The sequence below is a fragment of the Schistocerca americana genome, chromosome 11 (genome assembly GCF_021461395.2).
Source record: "Schistocerca americana isolate TAMUIC-IGC-003095 chromosome 11, iqSchAmer2.1, whole genome shotgun sequence".
Taxonomy (NCBI): Eukaryota; Metazoa; Arthropoda; class Insecta; order Orthoptera; family Acrididae; genus Schistocerca; species Schistocerca americana.
In genome coordinates, this window is record NC_060129.1 from 34,273,577 (window position 1) to 34,296,661 (window position 23,085).

The window sequence follows — 23,085 nt, forward strand, 5'->3', positions numbered from 1 at the left end:
TACATTAACCCCCCCCCCCCCCCATCCTTACTCTATAACCCTACGTATCTTCCACTCGCCCTCTCAGTCTCTTCCCCTCTCTCATTTTCCCTTTGCCTCCTTCTTTTCGTCACGGTCTGCGTTTCCTCCTCCCTCGTCATCTTGCTCACTATGTCTAATTCATCCTTTTGGTCTTTTTTGTATTGCTCTTCCTATGCTACTTTCTTTACTCCAATCTGTGTCTTTAGATCTCTCCCTCCCTCTCACTATCTTGTATTTTCTTATTCTCAGTTTCTCTCTTTATTTTTATTTTTTCTCTGTCTTTCTTTCACTCACCATCTCTTTTTCTCTCCCACTGTCTGCTACTCTCCTGCTTGTTTTCACAGTCTCTCACCTTCCCTCTCTCTCTCTCTCGTCCCCCTTCTTTGTTTCTTGCTCTGACTCGGCCTGTCTCGTCTCTCTCAGTTTAATACTGCTCTTTACTTTCTCTCACATCGCCTCTCTGTCCCTTGCTTGATCACCCTCTCTGTCCCTCTCACTTTTTGTACCTCTCTCACTGTGCACTTGCTTTATAGTTTTCTGTCAGTGTCTGTTACTCTTTCTCTCTCTGGATCATTCGTTCACTCCTTCTCGATCTCTGTCACCTTCTCTCTCCCACTATTCCCCTTCTTTCTGTATCTGTGACAGGAGCTAATACTTCCCTCACTCTTCTGCAGCTGGACCGGGCATCGCTAGGACTAAGTCACGAGTTCCTTCTGAGGCCTCCCCCAAACAAGCAGGTGGATGCATATTACAAGTACCAGGTGGACCTAGCAGTTCTGCTGGGTGGTGACAGAGTGCGCGCACAGCGTGAGCTCAGGCAGTCCCTCGAGTTCGAGAGACATCTGGCCATAGTGAGTATATGGTACGGTGAGTGAGGAGAGTACAGTTTCCATCACTGTCGTGCCAACTCTCGCTTAATCCTCGATATAACAATGGTTCTAAGAGTTTTCATAAACTTCAAATTTGGAATATAATATGTTTGAAAAATATAGTAACATCGTAAGTTGAATCCTTACATGTGAACCTCCAGCCATGTCATTCTTTGTTGTAGAAACGTAGATACTGAATTTGAGCGCCGTATAGAAACCGAAGCACTAAAGGAACTGGTATAGGCATGTGTATTCAAATACAAAGTAAACAGGCAGAATACGTCGCTGCAGTCGGCAATGCCTATATAAGACAAGTATCTGATGCAGTTGTTAGATAGGTTAATGCTGCTACAATAGCATGTTAACAAGATTTAATTGAGTTTGAACGTGGTCTTATAGTCGGTGTGTGACCAATGGGTCCCAGCATCTCTGAGGTAGCAATGAACTGGGTATTTTCCCGTACGACCATATCACGAGTGTACTGTGAATATCAGGAACCCGGCAAAACATCAAATCTCCGACATTTCTGAGGCCAGAAAAAGATTCTGCAAGAACGGGACCAATGACGACTGAAGACAGAAGTGCAACCTTAGCGCAAAATACTACAGATTTCAATGCTGGGCCATCAACAAGTGTCTCCGTGCGCACCATTCGACGAAACATCATCGATATGGACTTTTGGAGCCGAAGGCCCACTCTTGTACCCTTGATGACTGCACAACACAAAGCTTTACGCCTCGCCTGGCCCGTGAACACCGATAATGGGCTGTTGAAGAATGGAAAAATGTTGCCTGGGTGGACGAGTCTCGTTTCAAATTGTATTGAGCGGATGGACGTTAACGGGTATGGCGACAACCTCATGAATATGTGGACCCTGCGTATCAGCATGGTGTAGGGCGTGTGTAGTTGGAGTGATATAGGACTTCAGTTACGACTCTGACAGGTAACACGTACGATAGCATCCTGTCTGATCACCTGCATCCATTCATGTCCATTGTGCATTCCGATGCACGTGGGCAATTCCAGCAAGACAATGCGGCACTCCACACGTCCAGAATTGCTACAGAATGGCTCCAAGAACACTTTTATAAGTTTAAACACTTCTGCTGGCCACCAAATTCCCCAGACATGAAAATTATTGAGTGTATCTGGGATGCTTTGTAACGTGCTCTTCAGAAGAGATCTCCCTGTCTCACTCCTTTCTCAATCACTGCTTCACTTTCATGCCCTCGACATACCTACTGTGTGGTTTCTGTAAAAGTTCTAAACAGCCCATCGCTTCCTGGATTGTACCTCTGCTGCCTACAGAATTTCAAAGATAGTGTTCCAGTCAACATTGTCAAAAGCTTTCTCTACGTCTACAAATGATATAAACGTACATTTTCCTTTCAGTAACCTATCTTCTAAGGTAGGTCGAAGGGTAAGTATTGCCTCGCGTGTTCCTACATTTCTTTAGTATCTCAACTAATCTCAATGCGGTCTTTTTTGTTTCTACCAGTTTTGGCATCCTTCTATAAAGAAGTCGTGTTAGTATTTTGCAACCATGACACATTAAACTAATAGTTCTATACTATTCACACCTATTAGCAAGAGCTTTGTTGGCATTGGAATAATACATTTTTTTTAGACGTGTGAGGGTATTGCGCCTGTCTCAATAAAACTTGCACACTACATGGCTAGGTCTCCTAAGGCCGTCAGTAGGTCTGACGGAATGTCGTCTACTGCTGGAGCCTTGTTTCGGCTTACGACTTTCAGTGCTCCGTCAAATTCTTTTCGCAATATCATAACTTCCATTTCACCTTTATTTACGTCCTCTTACCTTTACACAAAATTGCCTGCAAGTTCATCCCGCCTGTGTATACACTCTATATACCCCTTCCACCTTTCAGCTTTCCCTTCTTTCCTTAGGACTGGTTTTCCATCTGAGCTCTTGATATTCATACCACTGCTTCTCTTTTCTTCAAAGGCCTCTTTAATTTTCTTGTAGACAGTATCTCTCTTTTCCCCTAATGATATGTGCTTATGAATCCTTAGTTTTCTCCTCTAGCCGTTCCTGCTTAGCCATTTTGCACTTCCTTTCAATCTTATCTTTTAGACGTTTGTATTTACTTTCTCCACCTTCATTTGCTGCATTTTTGTATTTTCTCCTTTCATTAATTAATTACCATTTCGCCTCTCAAAACTACCTATTCGCCTTCCATTGTATTCCTTTCCCCTCTTCCACTCAATCGTTCCCTAAAGCTCCCTCTAAAACTCCGAACAGCCTTTGGTTCTTTAAACTTATCCAGGTCCCATATCGTTAATTTTCTATCTTTTTTCAATTTCTTTAGTTTTAATTTAGAGTTCATGATCAATAGGCCCATATTGTGGTCACAGTCCACATCTGCCCCCGGAAATATCTTACAATTAAAAATCCAGTTGTGAAATATCTGTCTTAGCATCACAATTGAGTCTGAAACCTTCCAGTGTCTCAGATCTCTTCCACACATACAGCTTTCTTCCATAAATCTTAAACCAAGTGTTAGCGATGATTAAATTATGTTCTGTGCAAAATTCTAGATGGTGGTTTCCTCTTTCCACCATCCTATTATTTTTCCTTCTCTTACTTTCGCTTCTATCGAATTTCAATCCTTCATCACAGTTAAATTTTCATCTCCCTTAACTATTTGAATAATTTATTTTGTCTGATGGTACATTTCTTCAATCTCTTCATCACTTACGGAGCTAGTTGGAATATAAGCTAGCACTATCATGGCAGTTGTGAGCTTTGTGTCTTTTTTGGCTACAATAATATGTTCACTATGCAGTTCATAGTAGCTTACCAGCATTCTTATTTTTCATTCATTATTAAAGGCATTGCTGCACCACCCCTATTTGATTTTGTATTTATAGCTCTGTATTCGCCTGACCAGACGTCCTGTTCCTCTTGCCACCAAACTCCACTAATGCCCACTAAATCTACCGTCAACTGACCCATTTCCATGGCTAAATTTTATAATCTACATACAAAATTAAAAGGATCCAATATTCCACACTCCGATCTGTACAATGCCAGTTTTGGTTCTCTTGGTGACAACGTCCTCCTGTGTAGTCCTGGTGTTCCGAATGAGGAGACTAATTTACCTCCAAAATATTGTACTAAAGATAATGCTGTCATCATCTAACCATACAGGAGAGCTGAATGTGCTCGGGAAATATTATGTTTGTAGTGTTCTCTTGCTTCAGCCGTTTGCAGTACCAGCATAGCAAGGCCATTTTGGTTCATGTTATAAGGCCAGGGTAGTCACTCATGCTGGCTGTTGCCCCTGCAATCACTGAAAAAGCTGCTGCCTCTCTTCAGGAACCACATGTTTGCCAGACCTCTCAACAGTTACCCCTTCAATGTGGTTGCGCCTACAGTACATCTATCTTTATCGCTGATGCACGCAAACCAACCAACAAGGGCAAGATCTATCGTTCATGGGGAGGTCGGGGTCACCAACGTCTTACACTATTTTTAATGCGAGCACTACCTTCCTTGTCTCCCACTGTTACGGTTCCCTCTAGGTTCTTATACATACTGCATACTACTCATCGTTCTCCATAGTTTTCTTCCCTTTTTCTCAGAATTTCGAACATCTTGCACCATTTTGCATTGCTGAACGCCTTTTTCAGGTCAACATATTCTACGAACGTGTCTCGATTTTTTTTTTCCGTTCTTGCTTCCATTATCAAACACGACGTCAAAACTGCCTGTCTCGTGCCTTTACCTCTCATAAAGCGCAACTGATAATCACCTAACAGATCTTCAGTTTTCTTTTCCATTCTTCTCTATACTATTCTCGTCAGCAACTTGGAGACATGATGTGTTACGGGGACTGTGCGGTAATTCTCGCACTTGTCGGGTCTTACTATCTTCTTAATTGTGTGGCAGATGTTTTTCCGAAAGTCTGATGGTATTTCGCCAGTCTCATATATTGTACACGCCAACGTGAATAGTCGTTATGTTCCTACTTCCCTTAATTTTTCTATTTCTGATAGTAATAGCAAATTACTTGTTCAGGATTCACAAGTTGGGGAGATATATATGGAATTACCTGGAGACACGGAAAGATAACAGCTGGGTTACGTCATGGTGAGACAGAAACTCCTAAAGTAGATATAGCAGTGCATGGCGTACCCAGGAGGAGACGCAGATTCAGTTCAAAATTTAATAACGAGGAAGAGTAGACTGAAGTGGACAAACGACGATGTATGCTTTAAGTTTTTTGATTCTGCAGATACTGTGATAATGAATATTACAGTAACTAGTTCAACTAAAGAGAAATGTACATCCGTCAGAAATTGGACAGACACTTATTGGCACAAGGAAGGAAACTAGGAATAAACAAGTTTACTGTTACCAATTTTTTTATTTCCACAATGCGTTTCCATGGTTGGAACCTCAGTGGTAAGGCGTGTATTAATATGGCATGAGTGTGTGGTGTTAAGACTGTGGGGTAATCAGTGGCGGCATCTCCATTGGTCACAGGCTCCTTTCTCTGTCGTAATACGTCACATACACACCGTCGCATCTAGTTACTAGACGATATCTTTGCGTACAAAGTGTGGTAGTGTGTATTTAATGTGCATATAGACGTGAGAGCAATATTGATGCATTTTAAGCAGCAAGATAGTTATGCAGTAGTGCTAATATGGAACCAACTATTACAAATTTAGAAATGCGCTGAGCCTGTCGAACTTTCGTCGAAAACGGGTGCTGCTTAACCTAATAATTTCTGTCAGTACCGCCAACACGCAAGCTGTATGCAGAGAGTTTAAATGTTGGAATATTTAATTCGAAACTACACTGTGCTGGCAAAGGGTGAGAACTCTTACATAAAATACAAATTCATTATGCTCGAATTTTCGTAGAGCTCTTGCATATTACGATAAGCACGCAAGGTGTGTGCACTTTAATAAGTAATACAGGCGATTATGTGCTGCAGTGTTTAATTTGAAGCTTCATTTTGCTTGAGAAACGTGAGGAATTTCAGATATAACACCATAAATAATAAATAATTTCTATTAAAAAATTTTATTTTCGGGTTATCGACCCTGTCTTCGTCTCTGAAGATGTCACATCTCTCAGTGACTGTATCTGGTTATCTCATGAGTGTGTACATATATATATATGTCGGTCTGCAGTTCAAGTGATATGTCATGATAAAACACTTTCTTCCCTTCTCAAATATACGGGATGTAAGGTCTTCCTTCCAAAAACCAGACACCTTCTTCCTAACATTCTTTCCGTTCGTCTTTTCAGTATGTTGCGTGAGTCACATCCTTTATTGCAAGATGGTGTTATTTAATTTTTGATTAAAGGGAAACATTTAGAGAACGTAGCACCATATTTCTGATTTCTAAATATTGCAATCTTTGTCAGAAGTTGTTTTGTATATAACCTCTAGTAGACCTGATTTACTTGTAATAAAAGTGATAATAGTGATTGATTACATTATGCTTAAGATGTGCTATATTTCTTCATCTTTAACCGGTGCTTGAGAACAATTTAGAAGTGAAACTACACTCCTGGAAATGGAAAAAAGAACACATTGACACCGGTGTGTCAGACCCACCATACTTGCTCCGGACACTGCGAGAGGGCTGTACAAGCAATGATCACACGCACGGCACAGCGGACACTCCAGGAACCGCGGTGTTGGCCGTCGAATGGCGCTAGCTGCGCAGCATTTGTGCACCGCCGCCGTCAGTGTCAGCCAGTTTGCCGTGGCATACGGAGCTCCATCGCAGTCTTTAACACTGGTAGCATGCCGCGACAGCGTGGACGTGAACCGTATGTGCAGTTGACGGACTTTGAGCGAGGGCGTATAGTGGGCATGCGGGAGGCCGGGTGGACGTACCACCGAATTGCTCAACACGTGGGGCGTGAGGTCTCCACAGTACATCGATGTTGTCGCCAGTGGTCGGCGGAAGGTGCACGTGCCCGTCGACCTGGGACCGGACTGCAGCGACGCACGGATGCACGCCAAGACCGTAGGATCCTACGCAGTGCCGTAGGGGACCGCACCGCCACTTCCCAGCAAATTAGGGACACTGTTGCTCCTGGGGTATCGGCGAGGACCATTCGCAACCGTCTCCATGAAGCTGGGCTACGGTCCCGCACACCGTTAGGCCGTCTTCCGCTCACGCCCCAACATCGTGCAGCCCGCCTCCAGTGGTGTCGCGACAGGCGTGAATGGAGGGACGAATGGAGACGTGTCGTCTTCAGCGATGAGAGTCGCTTCTGCCTTGGTGCCAATGATGATCGTATGCGTGTTTGGCGCCGTGCAGGTGAGCGCCACAATCAGGACTGCATACGACCGAGGCACACAGGGCCAACACCCGGCATCATGGTGTGGGGAGCGATCTCCTACACTGGCCGTACACCACTGGTGATCGTCGAGGGGACACTGAATAGTGCACGGTACATCCAAACCGTCATCGAACCCATCGTTCTACCATTCCTAGACCGGCAAGGGAACTTGCTGTTCCAACAGGACAATGCACGTCCGCATGTATCCCGTGCCACCCAACGTGCTCTAGAAGGTGTAAGTCAACTACCCTGGCCAGCAAGATCTCCGGATCTGTCCCCCATTGAGCATGTTTGGGACTGGATGAAGCGTCGTCTCACGCGGTCTGCACGTCCAGCACGAACGCTGGTCCAACTGAGGCGCCAGGTGGAAATGGCATGGCAAGCCGTTCCACAGGACTACATCCAGCATCTCTACGATCGTCTCCATGGGAGAATAGCAGCCTGCATTGCTGCGAAAGGTGGATATACACTGTACTAGTGCCGAAATTGTGCATGCTCTGTTGCCTGTGTCTATGTGCCTGTGGTTCTGTCAGTGTGATCATGTGATGTATCTGACCCCAGGAATGTGTCAATAAAGTTTCCCCTTCCTGGGACAATGAATTCACGGTGTTCTTATTTCAATTTCCAGGAGTGTATTTAATTTAAGGGTGTACTGAGGCTTACGTCAAAAATAGGCGAGCTAATTACATTCAGACTGTCTGTTTCTTCGTATGCTTGAGCGCTTAGCGATGTATTTTAGCTAACACGTATTTTTTGCAGTTATAAGCCTGGTTAGGTTAGTTTTACAATACCGACCTCATTTTGGTCTAGTCTCTAAAAGTCAACTGTTTTTTGTAATTATTCTAGAACAGAAATAACATTATAGACAATCATGTTTTAGGCTCTCATTTGATAGCTATGTGTGTATGTGGAAAATAACGGTATGATACTTGATGTGAACATGGGAACGATTTCAGTTGTAGACGTACTTTTGCAGACAGTTTGGACTTGGAAAGAGTATTTTGATACTCGACAACTGTCATAGTTGCAGAAAATGCTCAGCTCTTATTTGAAATTGTTTAGGCATGGAAATTGCGTTGGGGTGCTTACTTAACAGTTCACAATCATAGATAGTCCCTAATATCCTGACTGTGTGTGATGTGAAAATTAAAATTACAACATTCGACATAAACATTGAAATTTTTTGCACTGCAGACATTTAGGAATCTTGTGGCATTTGACAAGCACCATAGATGAGGATAATAATGAATTTGATGCCCTTTTGTGTCATATACCACATGTGTAGCATAGATCGAACCTTGAAATTTTTACCAGTTCCGACATCTCCTGGTGACAGTAAATTACTCATGGCACAAAGATCAAACAATTAACGTTTTTACTAATGGTGTCACCTGTTGGTGACAGTAAGCAACTGTGACATGAAACAGCAGGTGCTTTTATTTTGCGTTTTGAGGGTTTTCAGAATGTCATTTAAAGCAAAACTCATATTCGATAACTATGCATTACTAATTGGTTAATTACATTTTGTAATTTTTGATTCTTAATTATTTTTAGAGTGTATGTTAAATACTCTTTCCAGTATTCCAAAATGTGTGATATATAGCTTGGAATGAAATTTAGTGATGTAACTCGTGAACCAATCCCTAAACTGGTTTTTTTAAGTCAGCAATTCCAATGTAGTTTCTCATGTTACACAGTTCAGATACTTTGACATATTTTTTGATAAGTATTTGGAAAACTTTTGGCCATATAGACACAGATTATAATTGGCTCTTCCATTTTAATAATGACTAAAATACTATAATAGAAGGAGAGGAGATGTAGGTCTGTGATCTGTTTTTTGATGAATAATTGATGTCATTTGGATGCTTTTGAGCACAGGTGATATGAGGCTAAGTTGTAATTGACTCGTATAGGAGAAGAAAAGAGAGAGAGTTATGTTGTTTCTTATAAATAATTGAAATAATTCGGACGCTTTTGAGCATACCCCAGAGCTGGATAACTGGCTCTTTAATTTTAATGGTATCAATGCTAGGCTATGATCAATGGTGAAGGGAGGGAGGTAGTTACATTATTCAGCGTGTGTGTGCACCATTTTCTATAAATAATATACATCTTTGAATGTGGAACCATTTTTACATGCCATTTTAATATATTGTGTTTGAAATACAGAGTTTGTATGAGTACATAACTATCTTTGACTTTCAAGTTGAGGTTATGTAATTTTTTCTGCCTATCTGACACATCATTTTAATGCTATGGTCTAATTGATAGGATACAAGGCTGAGGACTAAGGGAAGGAGTTTTAGTTATTCCTCAGCACAGTTGGATAAATTCCACGACCTTGTATTTTTTCAGTGGTTATTCATTATAATTCTGAGCTATGAATGGCTGCTGATAAGGAGCAGAGAGGGAGGGGGAGAGGGTTTTTGATTTCTATTAACACCATTGGCTTAGTTACATGTACTTCAATTATTGATTGGTGCTTTAATTTCTCATACTGGACAATGACTGGTTGGAGACAATAATTACTGCACTGTGATTGGTTGGAGACGGGGGAGGGGAGAGGGTGTTTAATTTCCCACTTACACAGTTATCCTATTTCCTCCATCTTGGAATCTTGATTGATTGTTTATTTTCAGTATTGCCCTATGATTGGTTGCTGATAAAAGGGGGAGAAAGGGAGAGGACTGGCTTCCCACTGATCGGGATGATGGTATCACTGATGACATCAGTAAGCCATTGACTTTGGTCACATGTTGTTAACGAAATATGCCAGACTGTCCCAATGTAACATGCCAAAATGTCACAATGTAAAGAAAGTGTTGTGGAATTAGCATAGCATTACTACTCATAGTATTTTAGGTTCACAGCCGTAATGAAGGTTAGCCTGTTCACAGAGTGTGACGATGCTAACGATATAGGAAGGTGACTCAACTTCTAAGAACGAGATGAGCCCAGTTAACATAGGAACACAATATAGCAACCATGGACTACTGAGGTTTGTAACTAACATCCACTCCAAAGAAAATGGGATTTATAAAGTCACCCAGAAGTATTTTACATAATTTAAGTTTAGTTAAGTAAAAATTGGTAATGTTGACTTGTACTGTTGTAAATAGTCACAGTCCTACAGATAAGTCAAATCCGCATTCTTGTCGGCATCTTCTAGGAATTGAGTGTTGCGTGCTGGCCACAATTTGTTCCCTAACTGTTCTGAAGTGCTTACGCACAATATTTTTCATAGGAAAGTTCGCAAGGACATGGAATTTGTAAACCTAGCAATAACACTGGAAAATGTTTCAGTAATTATTGTTCCATACCATTTTAGCGAATGTAAATATGTTTATTAAACATCTCAAGTTATAGAAATCGACCTATGATCCATCCCTACTCTTCTTTTAGTAGTCCTCCAAATCACCTTTCAGTTTACTCGCGCATTTGCCAAGATGGTGGTGGAACACTTGCTCTATGCAAAGTATCACCATCACCTCTGAGGCAAAGACCCCTCAAATTAATGTAGCAACAAAGATTAACAGCCTTAATAACTCGTGGTTTGGCCGCCAGGCTAGCCGAAGTCTGTGCACAGCTGGTGTGTATGGCCCTCTTTTGCCGCTTAAGCCGGTCAGCACTCTGCTGAAGCCTTGCCTATCTCCATGCCCCATTCGACCCACTATGGTGACCTCCCATCTTCCTATGACCAAATCGACTTCTGCAGCGTCTGTTTCAGAACTATGCTCCGAACATCAGACTTTCTGATTAGTGGTCCATCACACTGCACTTTCACTTAAACACACTAACTCCTTGCCAGCCTCCTTGAGTATGCTACCAGATCTTAAAATCGACATGATCCGATGTTTTGGCTCTCCTACTATCCGCCAGGAAAGACGCTGTTGTTGCTGAGTCACCCTGAAAACTGACGCCAAGGTTAGTAACTATTGCCCTATGTAGGCATCATACCATATACGACGCCCCTGCGTCTGGGCTTGTGACGCCGTCCCTGGTAGAAGACTGGTGCCAACGATGTGCTGCAGTCGGAGACTATCCTCGGACCACCAAGGAGCATGTGGTTAAATTTAACGAGACCCTGATAGTCGCTGATATGTCTGATTTCTAGAATAGTGTTTATAGGAGAGAAATTTCTCCTTGTTTGGCAGACAACTTGTTTAATAGAGACAAGGGTTTTCCTCTTAGAAGGGCGTTCTTTCTGGCATCGAGGGTAGCACCTTGCCTAGCGCCTACGTAAGTAACAGACGGAACTGAGCAGGTAGATACAAAGAGTCATGGTTGTGGCCAGACAGATGCACTCTGATCCAGTGGCTGTCTGCAAGTAGTTACTACTGTGGCCAAAAGCTGCCAACATCTTATTGACTGTAGAGGGATCAAGAAAAATGTAGACACTGTTTGGCAGTCATTATTAACGGAACAAAGTGACATACCGTTAAAATTCTTCCACAGGGGGAAAGTCGTTTTGTGTGTTCAAAGTGACTCCAGCAGCAGCCAAACATCGCCGATGCCGTTGAACTGTTGGCCGAACTACGGCTGTCAGTGCCCATAAAGGGTACCTCGGTGGTTTCTCGTAGCACGTTCAGTGTAGCTGACTTGGTGTTGATAAACTTTGTTTTTCAAGGTCCTCTATAAGTGGAAGTCAAGAGGTGTGAGGTCTGGAGACCGTGGTGGGTAGTCAGCAGCTCCTCTTCGACCTCTGCATCGTCCAGGAAGATTTTCATCAAAGTAGAATCCTACATCTCTGTGGTAGTGAGACGAGCGCCATCTTGTTGTGGGTAAAATCTTTCATTTCCAAACATGTCGCGGATTATAGGTAAAACGGATGTTTGCAGCATATGGAGATCCACCAGTTACGGTAACTTCGAAGAAGAATGGGTCAATCAGACAATATGATGAGAGACTACACCACACAGTAGATTTACGTGTTTGTCCAAGTGAACATGAGGATTTTCAGGAGCCCAGCACACGCAGCTGTGGCGGTTTACAGTACCATTCAGCTCAATTTACAGCTCGTCAGGTTACATAACCATCCCTGCAAACCGGTCATCCTCGCGGATCATGCCTTCAAACCACTCTCGCTACACAATCCTTCGATCCTGGTCGTCCCCATTCATAGCGTGCAGCGATCTTGGAAGTACACTTTCCACTTTGCAGCCTTCAGAATTGGTCGTACGCTTGATCAGCTTACGCCTCTTCCATGTACGCCCTGCTTCACAGGTTTCTGAGGTGATCTAGTAGTGTGTTGCATCACAGCAGCGCTGGAGACTGGACTTGTGGATGTTGTTGGTCGACGAGACCTTTCCTGAACAGTACCGTCAGCTTCAAATTTATCCCGAATACGATATACTGTTGTATGTGTTTGTGGCTGAGACCTAAACCTCCAGATTTCAGACACTCTGATCGATACCAAACGTTGTATGTCTACAGAGTATCAACCAGAACTCCGTACTGTGTGCTGTCGTCCAGTAGAACGGGCGTAAACGTTAATTAAAAGTGACACCAGAACTACCAGAGCACAGGAAAGCATAACTGTGAGTGACTAATGTGTGTATCTTTTGTGGGGAAGTTGGTAGAGCGTTAGATCCTCGTACCAAGGTTCCTGGATTCATACCCAAAAGATGACAACAATTATTTTTTATTGCATTCTGCTTCAAAGTGTTATACGGGACTATTAATAGTTCCGCACGTGTGATGAAATTGTTTCTTTACCCTCATGTTCCGATTATTTATGTTTCTTCTGTGAAACTACAACTGCACGAGCTGCTTCATCACGAGTGGTATCGCTTCCGTCGCACATGTCCGATGGAACATCACATCACATCATATCACAAATGTGCTCTACAGGTTTCCTACTTTCAGTCAAAAAAGTCCTTTTACATTTCAGGAAAATGGTCTCCCACACAACAATTTCAAGCTTAAACAGTAAAGAAAATTGTCATCAGTGGGGTTTGAATGCAGGACCTCACCCTCTACGCACTCACCGGCGCGAGATCTACAAAGCAATTATTCACAGATGCGCTTTTTCTGTCCTGCGACGTCCTTGTGTCAATTTTAATTACCGTTCACGCATGTTCTGCTCGAGGACAGCACGTAGTATGAAGTACATCTATATCGAAGTGCTGGTTGATACGCCATCGACATACAACGTTTGGTACCGATGTGGCTGTCACCTGGAGGTTTGGGTGTGTCTTTTACGTCATCGCCGTTGTACTTTGTAGCCGCACTCCGTCGATCTGCTGTCGTCGGCTTCTCTCAAGTAAGATGTTGATGTTGTTATCTACTGTATATGCCCAACTTTTCGTTATACCACGTGTCAGATTGACAGCCACAAACATCTTAACTGTAACGGCGACTAAATTTCAGGTTTTAATAATAAAAATTAATGTTGACATTTTGCACAGTCGATCACACTTCATTTGTTACTGCGTTACTGGATACAAGATAGTTAATAACGTCTTTGGATGTCAGTTATTATTTTAACTTCCTATTTCCGCCGTTACTACTTACCGTCACTGCTTTTCATTCTGTGTTATTTCTGTCCGATTCGAGATGAAATATAAAAAAGCTTTTAAGTCACAATTTACGCTTCGTCATATTTTAGAATCGACCCTTCCGTCATCCAGAGATACAATTTGCAGCTTGGCTATGATTATCATTGACTAGTACACACGCTACTGAGGGAATCACTTCAGTTTTTTATTAACAACATTTATATTAATTAAATGATCATGATGAATGCGTTTTGTGTGCAGGGAAAAGGAGGTTTGATCCTAGAACTGCTCTCAGCAATTACGGCAACTGAAATGTCCCTGCTTTTTATAGTTCGTCACTCAAACGAATTACAGCAAAGACTATGGTCCATTACTACACTTCGATACAGTCATTCAAACTTTGTTCGCTTTTACTTTCTCAAAGCTAAGGGTCAAATTCCGTTCTTACATTCAGTTTAACGTCCTTTCGTATAGTCAACAGATCCTATTATCGTTTATTCGGCATGTAATAGAATTTAATACTGAGCGCTACTTTTTCTCACGCACACAATTCCTCAGATACTTTTCGTTCGTGACGTTATGGCAAAAGTCTGTCCCGTACAAATTAACTATAGCCAATTTTCTTGCAGTTTATCAAACGTGCTCTGATCCCTTCCGTTGTGCATCACACGGATATGCCATATATCGCACCGCACGCCGCAGCTACGTAGACTTATTCAGAGCGCAGATAAGAAGACAAAAGAAGGGGCGATCACTTGCTGTCAGCTGCAGCGGGACATTAAGCGGAGTCAGCGGCGACGAGCGAAAATGTGTACGGGATTCGAACCCAGGATCTCCTGCCTACTAGGCAGGTGCGGTAACCACTGCGCCATCCGGGAGACAGCGTTATCGCACCTGCACGGACTGTCTCCGTTCGCCTCACGGCCCACCCACACTCCCCCCGAGCGCCACCTATCGGCAGTCCCTCCCAGTCCACTACAGTCCCGTTCGTTAGTCGGGGAGGTCTGACGTATTTGTGCATCAGCACTGCAGAAGTTGGATCCATTGCCCAGCTAGGCTTCTCATATGAATGCGTGGTGTGTGTTCTTTCGGACACGTTCTAAAGAACAAACACCACGCATTCATGTCTTACTTCATTCATGGCTGCACTGTCATTTGCTGGATAACGAGCGACAAGACCTGTTGAGAAAACAATGGCTCACGCTACCACGCACAAGTGCATAGACCACAGATACCATAGACTGTGCATGATGTCATTTTACTGATACCAAATTGTCAGTCACGTGACTCGGGGCACGAAGCCGAGCAAGCCATTAAGCATTTATGGTGCACAATTTATCATATTTTTGTTACAGATCAAATGCTGTGCTTTTTACTTGGTGCAGAAGTGAAGACCTTCACAAATGCTCAGGTTAGATAGTTGTTTAATATCCTACAGATTATGTAAAGTGACGAAAATCTCAGTTATGCAAGTTAAGCAAAATTCAGAAAACATACGTGCTTATTTTGCATAACTACATCTACATCTACATATATAATCCTTTAGCCACCAAGCGGTGTGTGGCGGAGGGCATAATTCGCGCCAAAGTCATATTTTCCCTCCTCTGTACCACTCGCGGATCGCGCGAGGGTAAAACGACTGTCAGAACGCCTCAGTACGAGCTCTAATTTCCCTTATATTTGAATGGTGATCATTGCGCCATTTGAAAGTTGGTGGTAACAATATATGCTCTACATAATTTAGTGAGCAGCTCCTTCCGTTTAGCGCGTCGTCTATCTGCAAGTGTGTCCCACTTCAAACTTTCTGTGAGATTTGTAACACTCTCGCGATGGCTAAATGTACCAGTCACAAATCTTGCCGCTCTTCTTTGGACCTTCTCAGTCTCTTGAATCCGATCCAACTGGTAAGCGTCCCATACAGACGAACAATACTCTAAGACTGGACGAACTAACGTATTGTAAGCAATTTCCTTTGTTGAAGGACTGCATCGATTCAGGATTTTACCAATAAACCGCAGTGTAGAGTTCGCCTTGCCCGTTACTTGTGTAATACCTCACATTATGCACTTCAAAGAATTTCCTTTCTTACAAACGCTTACTAAACCATTTCACACATATTGTTGCAGGATCGTTATAAAACTAATGCTGCGCTCTAAATTTTTATTTTGTCTTCTGTTGAAGCTGCAAACTACAACAATTCACAGTGAAAAAAAAAACAAGTACTCACTAAAGAACAGTCATTCTGTCGCTTGTTAGAAGAATTGTCAATATGTTTCAACTTGATCACATTTAAAAATGCTAACCACTGCTTTATTGTCAGACATTTCGGAGAAGCTATGTTTACTGGACTACTACATGTGTGAGAGTAGTATTACAGTTCAATCAACTGTCCAAATCAATGCTTGATCTCACCTATAAATCGGAGAAACTGTAACTGTCAGCCCCAATTCACACAGCGCGTAATGAAAGGAACTCGGCTTTTTGCCCCGAGTCACGTGACTTAGATGTTGGTTTCGAGCGTTAACACGGAAGAGGTAGGAACATGCGTTGTCAATGTTACGTATGGCCTATGCAAAAGTGCAACGATATGTCATTTTCTTCCAAAGATATTAACTATTACAGAGTGTCTACATTACTCTGGAACCCTCTGTATAAGATAATACGTAGTTAAAAGATATTATGAAAACAGAACTGAGCTATTGTGACTATTGAGACTTTCATTAATTATTGAAAATTTAATTTTCTTATTAAAATGAATGACGGTGCGAATGGAAAGTAAGATTACAGTCATTTATTATCTTACTTTCCATTCGTTCCGTCATTCATATTAATAAACATGTTATGTCTATTAACTGAGTACACTTTAGCATGAGAACAGTGTACTGAGTAGGTGAGTCATAATCACGAGAAAGCCAAGTTATTTAACGTGGGACTTATTTTCATAAATGTGAATTTTCTAAATTTGACCGATTAGGAAATCGTTCATTAAAGCTATTAAATTATGACTGATGAAAGGTAACAGACCTGGGATTGTGCTGATTAATAATAATATCGGGATGGCTAATGATGTATATCAGCCAGTAAGAGGACAGTACGTTCACCCATAATGCATGGACTAAAGAGTTGCTTCGTGAAGTCTAAAGAGTGCAGTTTGGAGCTTAGCCATCAGCATATGCGGATGCGGATCTATGGAGCTCTGAATAAATGTGAGAGCTCTGCAGAATAATGATTAAAGTTCGACCGTGGAGTGGCGCAAAGTGGATGCGAACGTGTGAGAAAAACGAACACGTGAAATTCCGGTTTTAATTTGTAAACTGTGACTTTTGAACAACCAAAATCGGCGTTGCAGGATATACAAGCCGTAACCACAAGTTGAACGTTAGTAGCGGTCAAATTGTGTAGTATGTGAGCAATCTCTCTGTCACAGATAATCCGTTTTGTTATTCTTTTTCGCATTAGATTTAGTGCGATGCCATAAGCTGGGATTACATGCGAATGTTGAAAATAGAACTGAAGAGCAGTATGGGCTTGACGGTGTTTGCATATCAAACAATTCCAGATACACCGAATTTTTCACACATAAACTACCGTTCAATTAATCGCGCAGATAACTTGATACGGGAGAACATATATTGCACCCATTGGATTTGTATAAAGCTACTGGTTCTACTACAGCTTTTTCCAGTAGAGGAACATCATTCGTTTTCAACAGGTAAGGCCTGTGGACCAGATTGCAGAAGAAGAAATTTACCACAGGATGAATGGACGCTTTCCGTACGACAACCAAACGTAACCGCGCCGTTATTGCATACAAAACATATTGTTCCTCAATGTGGCCAGACGTGGTGTTTGAGGGCAGTCACTGGTGGTGGTTTTCTGTTATGTCCAGTTCCAAGTGGCAGCGTCTGTGGTGGGCGTCGCACGTGCCGTGTAGACCTGAGGTGCTTGAGAGTATATGGGAAGACAATCTCCAACGTTTGCATCAGTTTTCAGTGGGACTCAGCTGCAGCATCGACTGTCCTGAGAAGGAGGACGAGTGGATCACCAAAATATCTAGTCACGTTAAAGGAACCCGGAAGCGAAGATGCATCGAAATAAAGAATTCTTTTAACTTTGTTTACACCCCGGTCCTTTCAAAACCAGATTACGTGTGGTGTTCGTACATCTGATGCGTAAGAAGAAAGAGCATTCTCTTAGCAACTACAAGACCCCTTCTACCTGGTGTGAATTGTTCTGCGTTTATTCAGGCTGCAGCGGCCTTTCTTTGTTTTTACCCCATTTATTACTTGACCACTGCTTTGCAAGTTGGTGAACCTGGTGCTAAGCGTATGTAAGTGACAGCTGAATATCATTTCAGCGTAGTGCTTTCGTTTCATACGCCGTAGTGATTTGAAACAGCGCTTGATTTTAGGATACAAGGTTATTGTGTTTGTAGTTGTCACCTACCACGGGAACGATGCTTTCTGGACACATGTTCATAGGACCTTTTTTCCTGTGCGTCCAGTCAGGAATCCTACCTTGCAGTTTGTCAGTTTTATTGATGTTCGCCCTGTATAGAGATAACCATCCCCTTCCACTGTCAGTCGCAGACGTTATAAAATCTATCTCTAGATTTAGCTAAGACGTAGCCAATAAATACTTGCTTGCTAAACACATACATGCAAGAAGTCAGAATCCCAACGAAAGCTTCAATAACTGTGAATGCAAACGCTTGCCCAAAAAAGTTTCTGTGGGCGTAAAACCCATAAAAACAGGCTTCATGAATATAGCGTTGTGTTCCAGTGATGGATTAGCCAGCAGGCTGAAACTTTTCAGTGATGTAGGTACAGAACCTGGGGTGAACGTGATGAATGCGCTACTGTCAACTGACCAGCTGAGGAAGGTATAGTACAGGTAAGAGAAGAGGCCAAAATTCGAAAGATGGATTCCAAACGTAAGCTGCAGGATACACAAACGCACAACGCTGACAGCTATGAACCTGGCAAGTCTTAACTTTGAATGTAGGTTGAAAAGATTACATAAATGCGTTTTCCTGAAAGCATGAAATTTTTAACTTTAGGTACAACTTTCTGCGAAACTACTATATCTGTGTTAATGAAACTTGTTACAGAGATTAATTACATCTTTTTCATTAAATTATACTAGAGTTATAGCAATCATGTAAAAGGTTTGGCTAGTGTCTTTTTTTTTTAAGCTCTTAGCTTCCCAGGTCTTTTTTTTGTCACACATTGTCCCAGGTGCGGTCTGACGACCGCTATATTTAAATAACCATAAAAATTGCATCCTCCTAATTCAGTGGAACAGAGCTTGAAAATACAGTTTCAGCTGTAAGGCTCTTTTTATTTAGAACACAAGCGGTTTCGTGCTCTTACATGCCCATCATCAGGTGTTATAACTTTGGGATGTGACCCCGAGCGCAGCGGTGGACGTGTACAGGATGCGGCGTATCACCAACGGGCGCAGAGCAAGATGACACACCGCGTCCTGTACCAGCACCCCCTATAGAGGAAAGCCTGCGCGCCCGGTCGGTGACGTCACGCACGTAGTCTGGTGCCGGTGCTCGCAGTCCGTTTGGCCACAGCAATAGACTGTTACGGGAACCGCACGAGGAAAATTCGTAAAGAAATCGGACATACCTCTCTCATGAATTACAAGATTTCCTTTCTCAAATGACCCAGTTCTTTTGTCTGTAACTTATTTCTGCATACCTTTTAGCCCCGACGTAAAAAGTGGCTGTAATAACTTTCATTATCTGAGGCATCAAAACTCCCAAATGAATGGACCCATTTCATTGTAGTTTATTTTAAAGTTGCTTTAATGGGGATTGTCACGACTTGTTTGATGGCAGCCTGGTTAGCCGGTCAAAGATCGTCAGCTACACAAAGTGCAAGTGTTTGCCACCAGTGTGCTCTTTCCCAATACCATTCCTAAACTGTAAGTGCTGTAGTATAAATTGTAAATCTCGAAAAGGCCAATCTAAACGTCTGCAACTGTAAACATTTATCTTTTATGGCTGACCACCATTCACCATTCTTCTGTTTTGCAGTTCCTGTGTAAGACGATTTTTAATGACAAAAATTTTGATTGAAAGCCACCCGCGAAAGATTCTCGTATGCTCTCGCGGACTTTCTTTTAGGGGTTTTGTTCTGTTTTTTTAAGTTAAATATTGCATCACTTTGACGCAGGTCTAATAATGTGGACGGCACTTTGCAAAGTAGCACAGTGGCAGTCAACATTTTACGGACACTGTTACTGCCGCTGTTTATTCCTTATGTAGCAAAATCCATTTTAAAACCTGATTGGATGATATACCTGTGAATTAAAAAAAAGAAACACGAAAATTGGGCAAATGGTGTTCGAATTATAACACCCCCTATAGAGAGGCACTGGTAATAAGCAACAGTATGAGTCGTTTCAAAAACTAACACTGCCCTGAAAGACATGTTCTGCATATGTTTTAGTCCACCATTTCAGCAACCTTGTATTCATGCTTTTTTTTAAATTTAAAGAAATTTCTCCTGTTAATATTTTTTAAGTGAAATGCAGTTCTAATGAATGAAATGATATCTCTTCTCAGTTTGTGCACCTTTCCCTAAGAAACTTTCTTTCCATTAAGAAAATCTCACTGATCTGAGATGAGTATGTAATGGTATTGCCATAAAGTTTTGGTATGCCAATACAAATTTCAATGAATTCTCTTTTCCCAGTAAGTTAACTAAATTTCCATTATGTATTGAAATTACAAGAGGTCTCAAAATACAGAATACCAGGTTAGAATTTCGCTGCTCTAAACTGAATACCTTTGAAGAAAGAATGTTTCTGTACTAAGAAGTATATACTTTGAAACAAACTGTTTGCATGAATTGCACATAAATAAATTTCAACCACGAAGTAAACTTTCATTTCATCTGTTGAGAAGTTTTATGATGTGATGTGACCTGTGATGAAATAATTGTGAAAAATGAACACTTACCTTCATTTGGCATCACATTTGTGCTGCACTCACCAGTGGCTTAGATATTTCATCCTTCCGTAAGTTTGGGGAAAGGGGTGGGGGTGGTGGTTCAGCTCTATTTAGTTGCAATACTTTAACAGATCATCATTCCAAAATATATATACTGGTAATTGTTTAAAAGTGGAAAACAAGTTTCATCTACTGACCATGCTGATATGAATGAATGCAAATTAAGTAAAAAAATTCTGTGTATGAATGAATTTATTTATTTCTTTTGTTCATCTTCCATACACTCTTGTCAATAATCACTAACACATGGAATGAGAAAAATTTTAGATTATAGTGGTTCACAATAGAAAATTATAGATGTACAGCATGAATACTATGTACGGACAAAATAATTAAGACTTATGGACACCAAGGCCAAACATTAACAATAACCACATTCTTGAGACTTAAGTTTCATAATTTTAGGAATAATAATGATAAATTTTGAACAACATTAATTATTAAATTGCTATTTTATAATCTCCAGGGTAGTAATGGAAGGTCTTTAAGTGGGACACTAAAAGAATGCAAATAAAACACTGCACCATAAAGTTTTGTGTAAGAAGAATGCATATGAAAGCACTGTAGTAGAAAAATGGCGATGCATATAGACATTATATTAGGTCACCCTGTAAATTGCAAGTAATTACCAACTGTAAGTGTATGTTATGTGGCAAAAATGTGTCAAGTGGTGTTGGAATATGATCTGGTTACATTAATTAGATTAGGTGAGTGAAAAGCAATTGTGACAGGCTTAAGCTTTTTTAATATTCTTTTATAAACAAATATATTCAAAAAGCCAACAGAAGGGCATACCTGAGAGTCCACCTCAGATATTTTTCTCCTCAGCAAAGATGAGCTAACAAGAAGACACTTTATGGCACAGAGCAAGCATCTATTTAAAGAGCTCAGTAATTAGTCAACCTGAGAATTAGTGGCACTCAATAGTGCTTGTAACAGAAGTGAGAGTTGTTGTTGTTGTTGTTGTGGTCTTCAGTCCTGAGACTGGTTTGATGCAGCTCTCCATGCTACTCTATCCTGTGCAAGCTTTTTCATCTCCCAGTACCTACTGCAACCTACATCCTTCTGAATCTGCTTAGTGTATTCATCTCTTGGTCTCCCTCTACGATTTTTACCCTCCACGCTGCCCTCCAATACTAAATTGGTGATCCCTTGATGCCTCAGAACATGTCCTACCAACCGATCCCTTCTTCTGGTCAAGTTGTGCCACAAACTTCTCTTCTCCCCAATCCTATTCAATACTTCCTCATTAGTTATGTGATCTACCCATCTAATCTTCAGCATTCTTCTGTAGCACCACATTTCGAAAGCTTCTATTCTCTTCTTGTCCAAACTATTTATCGTCCATGTTTCACTTCCATACATGGCTACACTCCATACGAATACTTTCAGAAATGACTTCCTGACACTTAAATCAATACTGGATGTTAACAAATTTCTCTTCTTCAGAAACGCTTTCCTTGCCATTGCCAGCCTACATTTTATATCCTCTCTACTTCGACCATCATCAGTTATTTTGCTCCCCAAATAGCAAAACTCCTTTACTACTTTAAGTGCCTCATTTCCTAATCTAATTCCCTCAGCATCACCCGACTTAATTAGACTACATTCCATTATCCTTGTTTTGCTTTTGTTGATGTTCATCTTATATCCTCCTTTCAAGACACTGTCCATTCCATTCAACTGCTCTTCCAAGTCCTTTGCTGTCTCTGAAGGGAATTACAATGTCATCGGCGAACCTCAAAGTTTTTATTTCTTCTCCATGAATTTTAATACCTACTCCGAATTTTTCTTTTGTTTCCTTTACTGCTTGCTCAATATACAGATTGAACAACATCGGGGAGAGGCTACAACCCTGTCTTACTCCCTTCCCAACCACTGCTTCCCTTTCATGTCCCTCGACCCTTATAACTGCCATCTGGTTTCTGTACAAATTGTAAATAGCCTTTCGCTCCCTGTATTTTACCCCTGCCACCTTTAGAATTTGAAAGAGAGTATTCCAGTCAACATTGTCAAAAGCTTTCTCTAGGTCTACAAATGCTAGAAACGTAGGTTTGCCTTTCCTTAATCTTTCTTCTAAGATAAGTCGTAAGGTCAGTATTGCTTCACGTGTTCCAGAGTTTCTACGGAATCCAAACTGATCTTCCCCGAGGTTGGCTTCTACTAGTTTTTCCATTCGTCTGTAAAGAATTCGTGTTAGTATTTTGCAGCTGTGACTTATTAAGCTGATAGTTCGGTAATTTTCACATCTGTCAACACCTGCTTTCTTTGGGATTGGAATTATTATTTTCTTCTTGAAGTCTGAGGGTATTTCGCCTGTTTCATACATCTTGCTCA

The 23,085-nt window shown here is 41.5% G+C and overlaps 1 protein-coding gene across 1 annotated transcript in view; it reads left to right on the forward strand.

The window, feature by feature from the left end:
* LOC124553837 (neprilysin-2-like) overlaps window positions 1–23,085 on the forward strand; it is a 271,201-nt gene that overhangs the window by 148,440 nt on the left and 99,676 nt on the right. Inside the window, exon 7 of the mRNA XM_047127825.1 lies at window positions 696–872. Coding sequence (XP_046983781.1) covers window positions 696–872 — 177 coding nt within the window. The remainder of the gene's footprint in view (window positions 1–695; window positions 873–23,085) is intronic.